The 20,424-nt window shown below is 40.6% G+C and overlaps 1 protein-coding gene across 3 annotated transcripts in view; it reads left to right on the top strand.

The window, feature by feature from the left end:
* Positions 1-1,205: 1,205 nt before the first annotated feature.
* Htr7 (5-hydroxytryptamine receptor 7) overlaps positions 1,206-20,424 on the top strand; it is a 94,032-nt gene continuing 74,813 nt past the window's right edge. Inside the window, exon 1 of one of the 3 annotated variants that reach the window (XM_051199597.1) lies at positions 1,206-2,091. In XM_051199597.1, the coding sequence (XP_051055554.1) occupies positions 1,544-2,091 (548 nt within the window). In that variant the 5' untranslated portion in view covers positions 1,206-1,543. The remainder of the gene's footprint in view (positions 2,092-20,424) is intronic. The other 2 variants (XM_051199598.1, XM_051199596.1) reach the window with 2 other exon arrangements.

Raw genomic sequence — 20,424 nt, forward strand, 5'->3', positions numbered from 1 at the left:
TGAACATCGGGCCGCCGTTTAGGCCATATATTTTTCTCTTTTATTTCCTCCAGTGTGCAGGAGAATTAGCCAAGCCTGAGTTTGAAATACAGTAATTACTTAACCAGTGGATTGCAATAGTAACTCTTTCCTTACCTGCCAAAATAGGGCCATTACCTTGAAAAACGAGAGTATTATTCAGCAGCCAGATCAATATATTTGAGTCGTCTTCTTCCATTTTTATAAACCATCGGGGCCTAACTAGAAAAGAAAACGTATTTGAATATTTTGGAGCCTAAAACTATAGAAATCACTGTGGCTTCCAATAAAACTTTCAAACAAACGCACTGAAGCAAACTCTCATATAAATAATAAAAACCAGCCAACCTAACTGCATGTGACTATTAGAGGGGGTTTTAGTTAATAGATATTAAAATAGTTAATAGATATTAAATCAACATACACCTGCAGGATTACCTTTGCAGAACATTATAAGCGGTCATTCTTAGCTTGTGTGTGCAAGACTACCAGGATGTTAAGGGAAATTCAAGCTGCACATCATTATTGTGGTTTTGGGAACCCTAATACAAAGGCAATCAGGGTCTCTTTTCAAGCGGAATGGCTTATCTCTAGTCCTCAGGAAGGTTAGTCAGAGTTGAAGACCACAGAAGCCTAGCTGCCAGGACCTTAGGCATCCCTCCCTCTCCCTTTTTTTCTTTCTTCCTTTTAATCAGAGCTCCTACACCCACCCATCTGGCAGCTTCTTTTCCATCTTCTCTTTCTCTCACAAGTGGTCAAAATGGGAAACAGAATGTCTTTTTGTTGCTTGGCGTGGTGCTCAAAAGGTTTTTATTTTTCCTTTTTCTTCCAAATTCTTTATTTACGTATTAATTTTTATTAAAGGGTTTTTAAAAATCTTCAACAAGGTTCTCCACCGGTTCATGCACTGACCCCAGAGTCTTCTTGAAAAGCAAACCTCCCCCATCGGCTTGTCATTTGCTACAGTGCCAGGGGTGGGGGTGGGGGGGGTGGTCTGCGGCAGGGCGAGCCAGGGCTGGGAATTGGCACCGTGTGGCGCGGCGTGGCTGCCTAGCTGGGGAGGCCCGTCCCGGAGCGCGCGGGGCGCTGGCGGCGGCCGGAGGCGGTGGCTGGGACGCGGCGCGGCTGCCGCAGGGGAGCGGTGGCGGCGGGCGCGAGGGGCGGGGCGCACTCCGCAACTTCGGCCGCGGTCGCCGGGCGCTCTCGGCCCCGGCGCGCGCCGCTGCGGGGCTGCGGTGCCGCCAGCCTGGCCCGGCCGGGTTCACCACCCTGCGCCTCCCGCGCGCCCGTCGGGGACCGCTGGCGCCTCCCGCGGGGAGTCCTCGCCCACGCGTCACCCGCAGCGGCTGGGGGACCCTGGGACGTGCGGGGTCGCGAGGCCGAGCCGGGCGCCCCCCAGTGGTCAGAGCCGGCCCCCATGGCTGGGCCGCGCAGAGCCGAGCGGGCAAGGTGAATCCAGCCCCGGGGCCCGCAGCCGGAGCGCTAGGCTGGGGCGCCGGCTCCATGGGCAGCGGCGCTCGGCACGATGATGGACGTTAACAGCAGCGGCCGCCCCGACCTCTATGGCCACCTCCGCTCGCTCATCCTGCCGGAGGTGGGGCGCGGGCTGCAGGATCTGAGCCCCGACGGTGGCGCCCACTCGGTGGTGAGCTCCTGGATGCCGCACCTGCTGAGCGGCGTCCCGGAGGTGACGGCCAGCCCTGCGCCCACCTGGGACGCGCCCCCGGACAATGTCTCTGGCTGCGGGGAGCAGATCAACTACGGCAGAGTCGAGAAAGTTGTGATCGGCTCCATCCTGACGCTCATCACGCTGCTGACGATCGCGGGCAACTGCCTGGTGGTGATCTCGGTGTGCTTCGTCAAGAAGCTCCGCCAGCCCTCCAACTACCTGATTGTGTCCCTGGCGCTGGCTGACCTCTCGGTGGCTGTGGCGGTCATGCCTTTCGTTAGTGTCACCGACCTCATTGGGGGCAAGTGGATCTTTGGCCACTTCTTCTGCAATGTCTTCATCGCCATGGACGTCATGTGCTGCACGGCCTCGATCATGACCCTGTGCGTGATCAGCATCGACAGGTAAGGGCCAGGCGCCCTGTCCCAGGCTCAGTTGGGGATGTGCCCGGCGCTGAGCCCACAACAGCCTTTCCTGGGAGGATCAAGCCAGACTTCCCCACGGGATGAAGGGCTGAGCTTAAAATACAAACCCACACCCATTCCCCTACACCAGCCAGGCAACTTCAAGCACGGGCTAAGCACATCTTTAAAAGAAACCTTGAAATGTTTCTGGTTTAGTGTCGTGATGAGTATAAGACCAGGGTTTTTTTTTTTTTTTTTTTTTTTTTTTTTTTTCCACTAGCAATTCCACCAGGGGATCCCTTTGCCTTTATTTTATTTATTTGTTTGAAATGGGTTTGATGCTCTCTAGCTTGACAAACCATTGCTATGACCCATTAAATAATTTCTCTCTTTAAGAAATTAGTCAGGAGGGAAAAAGCACCGTGCTTCCCAGACTCTGGAGGATGAAGAAGGGCCTCTGAATGGCCCTTACATTGGGTTCTTAAAGTCTGCACTCTTACGAATGCTAATTCTGAATTTTGTTCTCATGAAAGTCTGGTTTCAGTGTTTGGCCATGCTGTCGGTTTCCTGCAAGCTTACCGACTGGAGCCTGACTCCTGTCTTAAAGGTTGGTTCTAGTCTTTCGTCATATTCCTTGGGAATCTAGGAATATAATCTCGAGAGCTCTCCCAATGGAGCACTGAAGCAGAGGTTGACCATCTTTCAGGAATACTGGGGAAAGAAAAAAGAAAAAAAAAAAATACTGCTTTGGGTGTAGAGTAGGAGAATCCTTGGAGTTTCTTCAGATGGAGCTGCTCTATGGCCTTAGACATATGCAAATGACAACTTGAAGTATGGTTTCAATACTCATTAGCTACAGAACAATTCTGTTTTATTTGTAATTGAAAATATTAAACCTCAAATACCCACACTGGAATTTTGCTGGTGATTTCAACCCAGCACAGAACTGTGTACCCTGTTGTGTTTAATGATACGGAGAAATAGTTGCTTATTTTCTTAGTGGACCTGCAGAACCTTTAAATGTGTAGATCTTTCAGCATGGGGAGAATAATTGATGCCTCTGCATTTAAAATGACAGTGCCTCAGAGGATGCAGTGGCATGTAGCTGAGATTTCCTCCCCATTTCCTCCTAGAAAACATTGCTATGCATGGTTTGTTGTGTTTGAAATGTTCTTCTATTTTGCTGCTTGACCAGAGTTTATAATTACTAAATAAAGGGAAAGGGAATGTTTGTCATGAAAAAGAAACACATTGTAGTTGTATTTAGGTAGTGATTTAGATTTTTGTAAAATGATCCTGCCATTTTATGTCATGACAGGAGCTTCTAACAGCAAACAAGGGATTATTTTAAGACTGGAGCATGAACTGCCTATGTGAGAATATTGGCACCAAACTTGGCAGCTGAAGTTCTGAATTACTGTAGTTAAAAATGACAAAAACATATGCATTTACAGTCTGGCTGTGACAACAGGAACTCAGAGAGCGCACTCCATATACATAATAAGTATTTCCATGAGTTACACACACAGACACTGACTGCTCAGCCTACCAAAAACAGTTCTTCCATGATTGGAGTCCTTGTAAATGGACTTTAGTGTAATAAAACAAATATCAATTTATGATGCAAGTGATGTCTTTATAGCCCTTTCTTCATCTTGTAATTGGAAAATGATAAACAGCACATTGCGCTAACTTGTCAGCCAGCTTCTGTTGCTGTGGGCACATTCAGGTTCGGCTGAGCTCACCCTGTGATTCTTATTCTTGGGCTAAAAGACACCCTTCACTCTATGTGAACATGTAATCCAGTACCAGCAGGATATCCTGAATACAACGAACTGGTTAATTTTTCTTGGCAAGATCTCAACTTTCCATTAACTATATCCTTGTGATTGTTACAAGTTATGGCAATATAGGCATATATTTTATCTTTTGTTCCTCCAAGAACTGACACATTGGTGAATTCCCATCTAAACAGAATTTTGGATCTACATATTACTTTTTTAGATAGGCAGAAATACTGATTTTTTTTTTCTCCCATGAACTTCTAAAGCTAGACGTTGGAAGAATTAAAAAATGTACTTACAACTAAAGTGAATTGTTTTAGGAAAGAGTACTTTCTTCAGCTCTGCTGTGGAACATGCCAGAAGACATAAAATGCACCACCAAAACAATTTACTCTTCATTCATTCTCCTAGTAACTAAAAGAGGTGACATTGTACTTTGTACTGGGCAACCAAGGGCAAGCAACACTATTCTTCTTAGCGCACACTATGCTATTGTATAAAATTGGTTATCTGTTGTAATATAACCTGACCAAAATGAAACATGAAATTTTTCTTCACTATGTCATACCATGTTGGATTATTTGCCCAGTTGTTTTTAATGCAAAAATAGGTCTCAACATTCCCATCCTGCACCTCTTTCCAAGAATGAATCATGTTCATTAAAGAATAAATAAAAGGAGTAGCAACTGTTAGATTGGAAAGCTCTTTTTGCATCATAATACTTATATTCTGGTGTGTCTGTCTTTTCTTCTCTAGTAGGTCAACTTCAGTCTTCTGTCTTTAAGAATTCCTCATTTTTTGGATTTCTTTCTTTCTCTAGGTTTTATATCACTTCATGATTAAGCTAAAAGAACTGTTTCCACACTGTATTTCCTTCTACACTGTTCAGTATGTGAGTTTTATATTACCAGGTCTACTGCCACATTCGAACTTGACTTCTAGTTTTATTTTGTTCACCCCATCCATTTCCTAAGAAAAATCTAGAATGATCTATACTTATTATTATTATCATCATCATCAGAGTAAACATAGATTTACTAATGAAAAGTGCTAAAGAACTCTTGAGAGTGAGAGAGACTCTGGGGAAGGAACATTCTAATATTTGAAAAAAATTATAGTTAAGATAAAGTTAAGCATATTAAGCATACAATTTTTTTCCTTTTGAAACAAAGTCTTACTATGTAGCTCAGGCTGGTCTTGAACTCATAATTCTCCTGCCTTGTTTTTCCAATTGTTGTATTACAGCTATGAAACAACAATTGGCTAATGCATAGATCTTAAATGTTTCGACCAACCCATGTGATCAACAACGTAGGAAAGGGAAAATTTCATCATTCTACAAGGCCCCCTTGAGCCTTTCTTAGCTAGTTCCTGTTATAAAGTTATATAGGCAAGGGTGGCCTCAAACTTGCTGTGGGACCCAAGAGTGGCCTTGAGCTCTTGATCCCTGTTTCTGTTTCCCATGTGCTTGGATTCTAGATATGTGCCAACACACTCAGCTTCAAGTTGCTGAATATATAGAATTTTAAGACACTCAGAATACACATTATTTGTTGTTTTTGGAATGTATATAAGAAATAGAAGCATAAATTAGTGCAGAGGCTTGATGGACATCCAGTTTAGGAGAGAAATGATCTCAAGTGAGTGCCATTAGGAATCAGCACACATCAACTATATTGAGAATTTAAAAAAAAGTCTCAGATATAGATGCAATCTTATTATTATTTGTATAGCTTTTCATATACCTGAAACATATTTTGAAACACATATAGAAAAGTTTACATTCTAAGTGCAGAGCCTGGTAACTAACAGAGCTTATCTTTATAGTCAACAGTATCAAAAAACTAAATATAACAATATCAACCTCTCAGAGGTCTTTGTCTTCCCTCATTCTTCAGAAGTACAATATAACCTCTAATAGGTACTCAAGAGAGAATGAATGAAGAGTAAATAGTTTTATATTTTCATAAGGAAACCAATGTCCTGATTTTTAGCATCATAACATAGTTTTGCTTGACTAGAACTTTTAAAAAGGTAGAACTGGGACTGTATAGTATATGTTCTTTGTGTGTGTGTGTGTGTGTGTGTGTGTGTGTGTGTGTGTGTGTGTGAGAGAGAGAGAGAGAGAGAGAGAGAGAGAGAGAGAGAGAGAGAGAGAGAGAGTGTGTGTGATTATGTAGCTCTGGCTGGCACAGTCCTCCTGCTTTAGCTTCCCTAGTTCTGGGATTATAGGCATGTGCTATCATGTCCAGCTCTAGTAGTCCTTTGAATCCTCATACTCATCACAATGTCCATAAGATTCATCCAGAGTTTTTAACCTATTCATGATCATTTATTTTTATTTATGAGTTGTATATCATTGTACAATGATGTAATCATTTGATATATATACATATATATATGTATATATATGTATATAAAAATTTCAATTTCTAGTTTGTGCTATTATGTATAAAGCTGCTCTGAATATTGAAGTCTCATATCCTGAACCACAAACAGGAAGCAGAGAGCAAACCTGAAATGATGAGAATCCTTAAATTCTCAAAGCCCACCTCCAGTGGCACACTTCCTCCAGCAAAGCCACACCACCTTAGCCTCCCCAAACAATGCCATCAGCTGGGAACCAAGCATTCAACTGCCTGAGACTAAGGGAACATGTCATTCAAATAGGTGTAAAGCAGACACATCAAGGGGTTCATTATGTTAATTCAATTAAGAGATGAGCTATGTGTTACTTTTCTTATGATTGTGATAAAATATTTGATAAGCAAGTTAAGGTAGAATATGTTTGTTTTGGCTTATAGTTTAAGGGTGTGGTCCATCATAGTGGGGAAGGTATAGTGGCAGGACATAAAACAACAGTTCACATTGGTTTTCACAGTCAGGAAGTAGAGAAAGATGGATGATGATCTTATGACTTTCTCCTTGTAATTCAGTCTAGGATACCAACTCATGATATAGTGTTGCCCACATTGATGCAGGATTTCCCTTTTCAGTTAAAACTTTCTGGAATTGTTCTCCCAGACATGTCCAGAGGTGATACTAAATTCAATCAAGTTGACAGTGAAGATAACCATCAAATACCTCTTTCTAACTTAACATTCACATATATCATTTAAATCATAACATTCTACTCTGCTCCTAAAGTCTAATTTTCATCTTAATGCAAAAATACATTTAATCAATCACTGAATGTCTTCATAGACTTAACAGTTCTAACACTTTTCAGAAGTCCAAAGTCTATTATGGAACTCAGTAGAATTCTGAATGTCTTAACTATGATTGCTCATAAACAGCAGCAGCATCAGTAGCAACAACAAAACTATCTATGACTGTAGTAAACAATGGAACAAAAGAAACATTTACATGCTGAAAGGGAGGACTGGGAGGATAGTAAGGAATGGCCAGATCAGAATAAAACCAAAACCATTCAGGGCAAACACCAAACCCTTCAACTCCATATCTGCCATTTGGGGCTCACAATGGAATCACCTGGGCTCCAATAGCCTTAGGCAGTTCTGCTCTTCTAATTAGGCTGCAGATAGCACATATAGATTCTTCTATTTCTCAGGGGAGAAGGGATCGGTTACCCTCTGTGATTTTAGCTTTCCTTGTTGGATGTCCCATGTTCCTGGCATCTCTCTAAAATACTGGAGTCTACATTTCAACTTAAGCTTCACCTTCCCAACTTTATAAAATGGTCTCCTAGGCTTTCTTGGTGGGAATCCAACTTTGCCTGGACTCATTTGCTTTCTGGAACCTGAGTGAAAACCCTTGTGACCCATTCCCTCTTGTATCTTTTCATGCCTGAAAAATCAGTACCATGTATAAGACAGGGACTCTTGGACTATAACTTCTGAAGCCCCCAAACACCTTTGAGGCTAACCCGGGAAAGTCATTTGGAAGAGAGAATCCCGTTACTAGCATTCTCTATCTAGCCTCTGACCTTTTAAATGTATTTGCATTATTATAACCTGCAGCCTTCAATGGTTGGGGGTCTTTCTATTATCATAGTGCAGGGTGAGAGTTTTCCCTTTATGACGCCAACTTCAACAATTATAGCCTATTTCTCAGCACCCTCCTTCTTCACAGCTTTAAGCTCTCTCACGCTCCTTTCCTCACCAAGTTGCATTTTTCTTATCTTCATGCTTTGGTTGGTCTCTCCCTGTAGACCTGGTTAGGAGCAGTAAAGTAACTGTAGCCATTTCTCAGTCTGTTGGTTATCTTTCCTCGAAATTTCCTCTACCAAACAATTAGTGGATTATTTAAAAATTCATCCTCATTCAAATTCTCAGGACAGTCAGAATGGTTCTTTGCAAGAATACAACATGAATGGCCTCTAGCCTAAGTCCTGATAGAATTCTTGCTTCACTCTGAAGCCTCATGAACCGAGGCATCTCTTGGCATTTTTTTTCTTCCAGACTCTTACTGGAGTGGTCCACTGATCTATTTACTGCTAGGGCTTCTTTAGCTTGAAGATCCAGACTCTTCTTCCACTCTCTCCTGCTGACTGGTTCTCAATGCCTAGGATCAACATCATCAGTTTTACCCTAACAGTTGAGCTCCCCTACCAACTTTCTTTATTAAGTATATTTCTTGCTGCTGTGACCAAATACCTAAAGAAAAGCACTTTAAAGGAGAAATTATTTATTTTGAGACAAGGTCTTCCATTAAACTTGCAGCTCACCAACTGACTAGGCTGGCTGCCAGCTTGAGGGATTCCTGGTTTGTACTTCCTGAGCACTGAGGTAACAGATATATCTGCTACACCTGTCCTTTCTTTTCCTGGCTGCTAAGGGTCCGAAGAACTCAGCTCCTTGCACTTTCTGACTGAGCCATCTCCCAAACCCTGAAAATGGGTTTAGTTTGAGAGGAGTATGAAGTCATTCTTGCAGTATCATAATATAGCTGGTCACGTTGTGTTCTCAGTCAGGAAACACAGAGAGATGGATGCTGTTGCTTAGCTTACCTGATCCATTTTTTATTTTATTTTATTTTATTTAAATCCAGCATCCTAGCCCATGAGATGGTGCTGACTCCACACAGGGGATCTTTCATTTTCAGTTAAACTTTTTGGGAAAATAGTTCGACATAACCAGAAAATGTTTCCATGGTGATTTTAAATCCAACCAAATTGAAATGAAGGTGAACCATAACAAGCTATCCCCCTAAGTCTTGATTCACTGATGAAGTGCTGAGACACTGGCAGGTACCCTTTCTAGGATGTAGCTGTCCTAGAATTTCAGCTCAGAGATTGGGTGTTCTCAGTGACTTCTCCCTCTGGCTTACTTATATTTTAGTCTCTTGAGAACTGTGAGTCTGTCAACACTCCCACTGAAAACTTTTAGTATGGGAGCTTTATGCTTCTTAGCCTCCTGCTCACCTCTGTCCCAGAATTCAGCAAATGTCTTCAGTGGAATGCCACATTAGCACTTGCCTGGTTTTCTTCCCTTCTCACTGGGTTCTTGGCCTCTCGAGTCTCTAATTTTTGTCTCTCTTGTCCCAGAAGATTGCCAAAAGCTCTTCTGGTGTTTTTAACTCTTAAAAGCAGTTCTGTATTTAGGCTGTTTCCTGGATCCTCAGCCCTTTAGGCCTGACCCAGTTTTGGCTAATGACTCAATGGGATTTTAGCCCACCTTCCTGTCTTCTGTAGTACTTTTAGTCCTGAAGTCCTACTGTTTAAACTGCTCTGTGATACCTACCAGAAAGTATGTGTGCACTTTGTGTTGTATCAAGCTTTTTATAGTTGCTTTAAGTGGAAACATTGGTCTGAAACATCTGAAAACCTCATTACAGCAAGAAGTGAATGTGTGCCTGAAATAGTTTAAACATACAAATATAGAAACAGCATCATGTAAATTTCTTGTTTAAACCCCATCATTGGCTTTTCATTTCATTTGGGATGAAATTAAAACCCTTTTGGCATCTGGACAAGGACCTTGATTTGTCCCTGTCTTGCTCCTTCACATCTTGTAGAATATTATGTTTTTCTCTCTACATTCTGGTTCTATTGATTTTTTTTTGTTTTGTTTTTTTGCCCCCATGATACAAAATGCTTTCTTGTATCAGCCCTACTTTAGAAAAACCCATTAAATAATATTCACTCTTATTCTGCATAGCATTCTTCCTCCATGTGTACTGTATACTATATGTGAGTGTTGGATCACCTGACACTGGAGTTACAGACATTGAGAGCTGCCATGTGGGTACTTGGAATTGAACCCAGGTCTTCTGGAAGAACAACGAATGCCCTTAATCCTTGAACCATCTCTCCAGCCCCTGATTACAGCATTTCAATTAGTGATGGACTACATATGCAATTTTAGTCTCATAAAATTATATCACCTAGTGATGTTATACCCTGTCTTAGTTAGGGTTTCTATTGCTGTGAAGAGACACCACGACTATGGCAACTCTTATAAAGGAAAAACATTTACTTTGGGTGGCTTACATTTTCAGAGATTTAGTCCATTATCATTATGGTGGGGCATGACAGTGTGAAGGACACATGGTGCTTACTACATGTTGATATACAGGCAACAGGTCTGATCACTGGGTGGTATCTTGAGCATATATGAGAGTTCAAAGCCTGCCTCCACAGTGACAAACTTCCTACAACAAGGGTACACCCTTGGGGGCCATTTTCTTTCAAACTACTACATTCTGTTTCCTGGCCTCCCAAGGCCTGTATCCATATCATAATGCAAAAATGCATTCAGTCCAACTTCAAAAGTCCCCATAGTCTATTTAAAAATCTGAAGTTTAAAGTTTCATGTAATCTGTTTAGCTGTAATCCCCTATAAAATTTAAATAAAAAACAGATCACATATTTCCCATATATAATGGCATAGAACATATATTACTGTCCCAAAACATAGGGAAGAGTGCATAGTGAGGACATGCTGAACCAAAGCAAAACCAAAACAAACAAACAAACAAACAAACAAAAACCAGCTGGGCAAACTCCAAACTCTGCATCTCCATGTCTGATAACAAGACTCTCTTCAGATCTCCAACCCCTTTTAGGTTTGCTAACTGCAACACACTTCTTTCTCTTGGGCTGGCTCCACTCCCTGTTAGCAGCTCTCCTCAGCAGGTATCTATGACCTTGGCATCTCCAACAACTTGGTGTCCCCCCAAAAAAATCCAGGTTTCAACTTCACAGCTTTATGCAATGGTTTCTCTAGGCCTTCATTCAGAGACGCCCCCTGACACATGCCTGGCCTCAGCATCTTTCCTTAGTCACAGAGGAAGGTTTCATAATGCCTTTCTTCTATCCTTGACTCTATGGCCTTGACTGCTTTCCTAACCGAAAGTACCAAAATTCAGACAAAAACGTGGTCAGACCTATCACTGCAATATGCCAGTCCCTGTTACCAGGTACTTAGGGTTTCTATTGCTTTGAGAAGACACCGTGGCCATTTCATTGTGGTGGTTTGCTTACATTTGCAGAGGTTCAGTCCATTATCGTCATGGTGGGACATGACCATGTGTAGAATACATGTGCTGGAGCAGGAGCTGAGAGTCCTACATCTTGAGCAGACAACAGGAAGTGGTCTGAGTCACTGGGAGGTATCTTGAACATACACGAGACCTCAAGGCCTACCTCCACAGTGACAAACTTCCTCTAACAAGGCCACACCCCCTAATAGTGCCATTCCCTTTTGGGCCATTTTCTTTGAAACCACCATATGGCTATTTTAATTTGAGCAAATAATGTGTTTCTGTAATGATGAAAATGACTGACAATGCACTCCTTGGAGTGCATCTCCAGCCTTTGCTGCTAGCAAAGCTTGACTGTATTTGTGAAGCTGAGTTCATATTTGAAGTTCTGCTAATTAATGGGTGGTGTTTATTCTTTGTTCTACTTGTTTTTGAGGTAGGATCTTGTAATGTAGTCTAGTCTGCCATTGAACTGGTAATTTACATAGCTCAGCCTCCCAAGAGATGAGATTACAGGCCCAAACTACCATGTTGCACAGTAGTTAACTTTGATCCTAAGTTAGAAAGCTTAAAAAATGTCCAACCCTCCAGAGCAATAAATGAAATGTCTGAAAAAACACTAAATGTTGGCAAGAATGAGGAATAAAGAGAACTGTCATATGTTAGTAGTGGAACTCCAAACTGATAAACCATTTAACATATTTCACTGCTGCCATGTGTTATTGAGGACATACATACACTATGTCTTTGTTACTTTATGACAAGTATATATAAGAGTAACTTTTGTCTATTAAATGCATTCTATAAAAGTGTTTATAGTACTCACCAATTTAAAATTCTTGATCTTGAGGTAAATAACACACATATATGTCAATGATTGAATGAGTAAATATATTGTGGTATATATAGATAGTTGAATAACTTGACTGTGAATCAGATCCACTTAAAGAGCTTTCCAAAACACACAGCACTGATTAAATCTAATTTTAGATGTCACATCATTTTAACAATGAATATTGTAGGATCACATACAAAATGTGACCATACAAAAGAATAAATATTTGTGATTCTATACATAAGGAAAGTAATAAACAGACAACATTGTGTAGGGATGTGTATTATTGGTGACTTAAACAAGGATGGGATGTAGCTAAGGGGGACAAGAATAATTATCATTTCTAGATGGGAAAGAAATTGTAATCCAAGTGACATGCTTCTGGATCATTGTAATGCTTGCTTTCTGAACTGGAGTTGTAGTTTAAAATTATTATTGTTAAAACATACATATACATTTTAGGCATTTCCTAGCACAAACATTATTTGCAGCAAAAGAAACAATGGTATTCATTTGGTGACAACTTGTGAAGTACATTTGGCTCTCTTTGAGATGTATGATTAACCTGAACAGATGGAGTTATTGTTTAAGTTTCTTTAGCAGCCCCTGCTGTTTAGCTCCCTGTGTGGGGGCAGGGGTCATCTTTGCATTGTTCACAGTTACAGGAAGTCATCTGGTGCTTTTCCAAGAGCCACAGTGTTTAGTTCTGACTGGTGTCTGGCTGGAGTCTTGCTTCACTGCCAGGTTCTGTGACTCATTGCCTTCGATGATCTGAGTTCGGCTGTTGGCTTTAGTTCTGCTGTGATCAGCAGTGCAGGGGCAGTCTGGCCTCTCCAGATCGTCTTTCTCTTCGAAGGAAGTCATTCTTTCTCAACTCTATATTAATTTGCAGCTTGTACGTACATTTTAAGAATCTTCTAGCTTTGCTAAGGGAAGAAGAAGCAGAATCCCTTGTTCTTTTGGTAGGTAACACTTCCCACAAGCAACTTGAATTTTCCTCTTATGTTAACAGGATTGCTTTTTCTGTGCATAGACCAATTCCACATACCAAATCTCCTGTCACCTTTCCTGCAGCATTGTGAAGTGATTGTTCTTATCTCCATGTGCTGTTAGAGGAACGAAGGTTTAGAGGGCACAGGTGGCTTGTCTAAGGATATACAGTTTATAGAGATGAAACCATGGTCAGACCAATTCCAGAAATATTTATTTATGTCTTTGATATATACATATGTAACATTGTTTTATATAAATATAGATGTTTATATTTATATGTTTTATAACTTTATAAGTAATTTATAAATAAATATAAAAAAGAAATAATATTTCATAAAATAACATGAAAAGTATGTTTGTGAAATATAATAGAAGTTGGGATATGGGCTAATAGTGGGGGTAAATCTTGTCCCAGGTCACAATAGAAATGTAGAATTAGATTGTTGATGAAAGTACTAGGAAGTATCCCAGGCAAAAGGAAAAGCACCCATGAATGGAGGCTACAACTTAGCATATGAGTGAGTTCAGAGAGAAGAGCAGGAATACCTTCCAATAGAAGGGATGTCAAGGAAGAAACCCAAGCCAATAAGACTTTGCCCCTTGTTGCTGATTCTGCAGTGGCTCACCCCAGTCTCCATCCTGTTCTTCCTTTTTTGTTGTAGAAATACCCCCTCCCCCTTCCCCCAACCAGTATGCACACACTCGGACTAAGGCTTCCTATAATGAAGACTATTTCCCTAGCTTCTCTTGCAGTTAGGTGTGGTCATGTTACCCTACTTTTGTTCAAGAGATGTTAATAGAACATTTACTGTTTTGGCTTTCTGATAGTATCCTCCAAACTGTATGAGCTCCCTTTTATTTTGTCCTTTCTTACTTCTTGTTGCCTAGAATAAGAACCTGGTGACTAGATGTCTGGCCACTTTGGTCAAGGACCATGCTTCAGAAGGAAGAGGAGGTCTGAAGGAAGGGTCTCTTGGCTTCCAGATTAAGGACTGCTGGAGTACTTAACTTCTTACTGACTAGCAATTACTGCTATGCTATCCATTACATGGTTCAACTCAATATGAACCACTAGATCTACCAATTTCTTCCCAACTTCTCCTTCCTATAAATGTTTCCACATTTTCCCCAACCTCAGTGTAGCTGTGTTTTCCCATTTGTAAATATTTCCGATATAATCTACCATTTGATGAGTGTTTCTTATGTTACTTAAGTTTATAGACATACCAGTAACGGATTATATCTCATTGAATCTTATTAGCATTCTTGCAAGTGTATTTATTATCAAGAGAAAGATGCCATGTGGAGGGGATTTTTATTGGGGGAAAGTGGCTGGGAAAGAGGGTAGTAGAGGGGACAGGAGGGGCAGAAGAGAAGAGAGAGGCAGAGAGAGAGACAGAGAGAGATAGATGGAGAGAGAGACACACAGAGAGAGGTAGAGAGACAGGCAGAGAATAGAATAGATGTTTATTCAGGGAGAAATAACTTACAACCTAGACAGATGAACATCAGCAAGTTCCACCAGATGCTTGCCTCTCCGCGACCCACCAGCAAGAGCGCATTCCCGGCTCCTCCTCAGACTTTCTTCCACAGGTCACTTCCGCCCCTGGCTCCACCCCCAATGGGCGTGGTCAGTGCCACAGAAGGAGACAAAGTGAATATCCCACTACAAGAAGAGAGAGAGAAAAGAGAGGAAAGGGGGAAGAGAGAGAAAAAGAGGAAGATGGGAGGTAGACATGGCCCTTTTAAAAGAAAACACAGGGAATGTGCACAGGTGGTGCTCTTAGTGGCTGCAGCTGAGGGCGTATCCTGTCAGAACCCCCAAGGGCAGCCCAATATAGATGCCTGAATACTAACAGTGTCTCTTCTGATCTAAAGTGAACATGACATGTATGACCACTTTCAAGAACTATTCTGTAGGTGAGGATGCTGAGGAAACCTGTGCACATTGCATATTACAAGGACTGTCTGAATCCAAAGCTCATTTGGTTCCTTTACAACATTGTAGCCATTGCCTACTGTGTGACATGTTAAGAGGCATTCCTGGAATCCCCAGACTTAAATAGTCTCTGCACTTTTTCCTTCTTGCAGTCACTCTAATTTGTAATTAAAGCTTTGAGAAATTGACTGTAATGAATTTATGATTCATAGGCTCATCTGTACAGTCTACATGGCAGAAACTGGGCTTGTCTAGCTAAAAATTGCATTTTTAGTTCCCAGCAGAATATTTGGAAAGTAGTAAGTGTTCAGTTGTCTTTGTGGGTTGACGGAGGGAAAAGGGGAAGGAGGGAAGGGAAAAAAGGAAAAAATGATGTCTCAGATTCCTAAATCCACATATCTGGGCCTTACTTCTTATTCTTCAACTTCTACAGACCATTCCTCTTGGTGAAGGTAGAGTTTACTTGGGAAATCAAATTAGCATGAAAGAGATTGCATGGGGAGAGCAGAAGCCAGGAGTAGGCAGAGATAATGCCAATAAATGGTCCCCTCCAAGGCATTGTAAACTGGTGAGTCACTTATGGCTCTCTGCACCTGTGGAACACAGACATTAACAAGTTGCCAGTAATGTGAAAGCCTTAGAGGCTGAAAGCCAGAGATGGCTTTTATCATCATTGCTGTGGATCAGGATAAAAATGCAAACAAAATTAAATGAAAATTCCAAAGCTTTTCATTTTAGTGAATCAACACATTTTCAATTAAGCTCATGAATCTCACAAAGAAAGTCATAGGTGTAAGGTCTGAAGGCAGTGCCTCAGTAGAACAGCTGGGAGAAGACATATCCTATATAGAATGTGTACTGTATACAAGGCTCCATGACAGATTTATATGATTCATTTTATTTAGTCTCTGTAATGATTCTGATTATTTTTATACTGAACTCAAATCCCTTTAAGGTGAGGAAGAGAAGTACATTATTTAACCATAAATATTTGGTAAATATTTATCCCTTGGGATAAAGAAACAGTTGCAAGGGGCTGTATGTGTATGTGTATGTGCTTTGACATTAGGTACTTTGAGCCTTCTGCAGGTCTGTTGTTATTGGCATTGTGAACATGATGTTAACCCAGTCAGCCACAGGGCATTTTCTCTTCCCTTTAAGAAAAGAGCATGAGGATATTAATAACAACTGTAATTATAATATTAGCATAATTCCTTAATGTTATATCTGAAATCCTTTGGGCTGCATGTATTTCAGAGTTCTGAATTTTTTTGGAGTTTAGAAATGCAGTTCAGTGAATGTATATTATGTAGCAGCCATGACAGTTAATTATGTGTCATCTTTATTATATTAATAGACACCCATGTAAATGTGAAAACATTTTTTAATCGTTGCTTGCACTTCTTGAAAAGAAACTAAAGACTGAATATTAGTAATGTCAAATCACATAGTGCTCTGCTGCCACAGAAGCTTACTGTCAACTTAGTAGGAAAAAAACTTGCCTTTTCCAAGTGTAATTTCCTGTTCCTGGAACCTGTAAATATATGACCTTGCATAGGAAAAGGGTCAGGGGAGGTAAAGGTAGCAGGTGGAATTAAGGTTTCTAGCCAGTTGACCTTAAGGTTGAGAAATTCTCTCGGACTGTCTGGTTGAACCCAATACAATCGTAAGGTCTTTAAATGTGGCAGAGAAGGACAAGAGAGTTAGAGAAGGAGGCGATGCAGTGGTGTTGCAGCTGTGGTGCTATTCTGTGCCAGGAGGACCCAAGTCACCACTGCTAAGCTTTGAAGATGGAATGAACATGCCAAGAGATGGGAGTAGCTTTTAACAGTCAGAAAAGATGAGGGGGGAAATGGGTTCTTCATGAGTTTGGAAAGGACTGCAGCCTTCTAAAGTCTTAATAACAGCTAAGAAGATATATATATATATATATATATATATATATACACATACATATATATATATGTGTATATATATATATATATACACACATACATATATATATATGGCTCAAATAACTATTGAATAATAAATTCGTGTTGTTGTTAGGGGCTAAGTCTGTGGCCATAGGGAATCTGATACAACCAGCCTAAGAAAGATCTGACTTCCGAACGTTGTGGGTATAAGGTTTCTATAAACCTTATAGAACTGTGGGGCTGAGATTAGTTGTAACATGCAATAGGCAATGCTACATTGACTCAATCCTTTCTAGAGACCCATACAAAGGTGCTTTGGTTGATTCTCTCTTTAGGTGGAGAAATCAAGTTGAGGAGGTTAGTGAACATTCCTAAGGCGACACGACTAATAAAGGGAAGCCTGGTACTTGAGGCTATTGGTGTTTTGGTGGGTTGGGGGTGTCGATGCTAGGGTTTTAATCTAGACTTTTGTGGATGCTAGTCTGAACTATACTCCTCACCCTTTTGTGAGGAGTATAGTTATCTATAAAACTGGTAGTTCTGCCGGGCGTTGGTGGTGCATACCTTTGGGCCCAGCACTTGGGAGGTGGAGGCAGGCAGATCTCTGTGAGTTCAAGGCCAGCCTGGTCTGAAAGAGCTAGTTCTGGGACATGTTCCAAAGCAATACAGAGAAACCCTGTCTCGAAAACAACAACAACAATAACAACAAAACCCCCCCCCCAAAAAAAACCCGGTAGTTCTAAAGCTTTACTTTGCAGGTTTTGATGGACAGGGTGGCATTCGGATAATCATTTACTCTGAGCCTATACAGAGTGCTGATATGTTAACCATTGTTATTGTTAGTATTATTGTGTTAAAGTATGCATTTCTATTTAACAGGGAGCCTATGCTGGGCACAGAAGAATTGGATCTCTAAGAAAATATTGAACAGTCCTAGTAAGTTGAAACTTGTAGGATAAAAATTAACAAGATGACCTGTGCCTCTGTCATCAGGACTCCCTTTTCTGGCTGGCTTATGTAGTGTTTGGGGGCTCAGCATACTTGCATGTCAAAGTTTCTTCATATATTATGGAGAAAGTAGTGATCCCCATTTATTCCCAGAAATTGAGAATCCTTCACTTGACTAACAAGGCAAGCTTTTGGAGGCAAGGTTAAAATGAAATCATTGTGGGAAACCAGGCTCACCCCTTCACAGGTTTAAGGTATAATAATGTAAGTGATAAACTTTAGTAGGGAGTGTGTGTGTGTGTGTGTGTGTGTGTGAGAGAGAGAGAGAGAGAGAGAGAGAGAGAGACAGAGACAGAGACAGAGATACAGAGACACAGAGGACAGGGAAAAGAGTTAAAAGATCAAATGAGTAAGGTAGAGATTTATTTAATAAAAAATATTTCTTCTTTGCTTACTAGACATGTAAGTACTAAAGATGCAAAGCTGAATAAAGACAAAGACCCATCTTCCAGGGCTATGTAGCAGAGAGTATCAGGATTATTTTATTCACATATTAGGTTTTGGAGCTTGAAAAAGTTCAGTTAAAGATATTGTATTACCATTTATTCCTGTGCAATATGACCTTTCTTGAAGGAGTTATGACTCATTTAGCTTCTAGTTGCAAACAATTGGAATGTTTTAGCTGTTCTATCAATAAAAAACAGGTACTCTGTGATTTGTTTTCAAACAGGCTTTCTGTGCCTGAAGAATTCTTAAGGATTGTTACAAAATGATTGCCCCTAGCTCAGACATATGATAAGTGTTACTCTTCTGATGTGTGTTGGAGTTAAGGATGCCAGTCTTGGAATGAGAACCCAAGGGGATGAGACCTTTGGGGACATCCATAGTGCTTTTATTTGGGGGAACATTCTTATTGTCCATTCATCCATTTATATTTTCATTTTCATCATGACCTCTGTTCTGACTCAAATTCTTGAGTGTTCTGTATTGCTGAACACTCTGATACTTTGTACTTTCCAACAGACAGCTGTCTTATTTCTGAATGCTTTTCTTATCTGGAACATCAGGCAGAACCATGCACTAAAGGAAGCCATCAATACTTAGACAGAAACATGAGAGACTTACAGGACATGCCCTAATCCAGCTGTGGTCTGTATGGTCCAACTGTCTACATATTGCAGAATTTTATTTTGACAAATGCATTCTTGTATGTTTAGATTTAAAATGCTTCTGCGATTCTCAGAAAAAGTTCTTTAAAATTCTTGCTCATGAATGTATTTATTGTGATTTTATTCTTGACAGTTTTCTAGGCACTACAGGTGCCTATGATGCTGCTGATTTCCATTCTAAATTCCAAAGGTGGAAAGTCTTTAAAAATATATATTGAAACATTAAGACACCCCTTTATTACTATAAGAGTTAAGGGGATGCATCTATTTACTTCTTCAACATTTATTGACTCCCTAATCTGTTGTTTACTCTTCCATATCCTAAGCAAGACAAACATGCTATCCTCTGGGATCTTGTATTTTAACACAATGAAATGGGCAAGAAACAGTTTACACACAGAGATACAAATACATTAGGACTATATATGACATGAAAAATTAAAGTAGAGAAGCATGTTAGAGTGGGTGACCATGGAAGGCCTTTCTAAGGAGGTAATGTAAACCTGAGATGAAAGGGTGGTGAAGTGGCTCAGCTGATAAGGACACTTTCTCCCAAGCCTGGTGACCCGAATTCAGTCTCTTGGATCTACATAGTAGAAGCAAAAAAAAAAAAAAAAAAACAAAAAAAAAAACCCAAAAAACAAAAAAACAAAACTAACTCCCACTCCCACAAGTTATCTTCTAACAGCCCCTCCCCCACACACCAGAAAACAAAACAAAAATTCCACTGAGATATAATTGACATGAAGGATATGTTCATGTAGTAAGAACATTCCAGTCAAAGAGAGAAACTGTTGTGAAGGCCCTGGGCCAGTGTGATTGGAGTGGAAAGCCCAAAGTAAAACCTGGGAGGAGATGAGAGTATCAAGGTAGTCATATACTTTAGGGATTCAGGGCAAGTAAAGAGTTTGCGCTTTATTTTAAGTGTGGTAGAGCCATTGGAACACAGGTTAGCGGGCTTGACTTCTAATAGTTCGTTGTGGCTACTTATTGAGTAGTAACAGAGGAACAAGATTGAACACTGAAAAGTCCACTAAAAAGCTTTTGCAATGGTTCAGGAAAGAGACAGTTGTAGTTTGAAATGGGTTTAGCGTAGTGAGAATGGAGAAAAGTAGGGGTATCCCAGATGTATCTTTGACATGTGGTTGTAGGTCTTGCTGATGGACTGGATATGAGAGCTCATCACTCTTGTGCTTTAGCTCAAGAAATTCAAGAGACAGTGATGCTGTTGACTGTGCTGTGAGAGTAGTAGAGTCAGTGGCTAAAGGAAAGAGTGGTATTTTAAATGATAAATTTGGAATCAGCA

Source organism: Phodopus roborovskii, unplaced genomic scaffold, assembly GCF_943737965.1.
Source record: "Phodopus roborovskii unplaced genomic scaffold, PHOROB, whole genome shotgun sequence".
Lineage (NCBI taxonomy): Eukaryota > Metazoa > Chordata > Mammalia > Rodentia > Cricetidae > Phodopus > Phodopus roborovskii.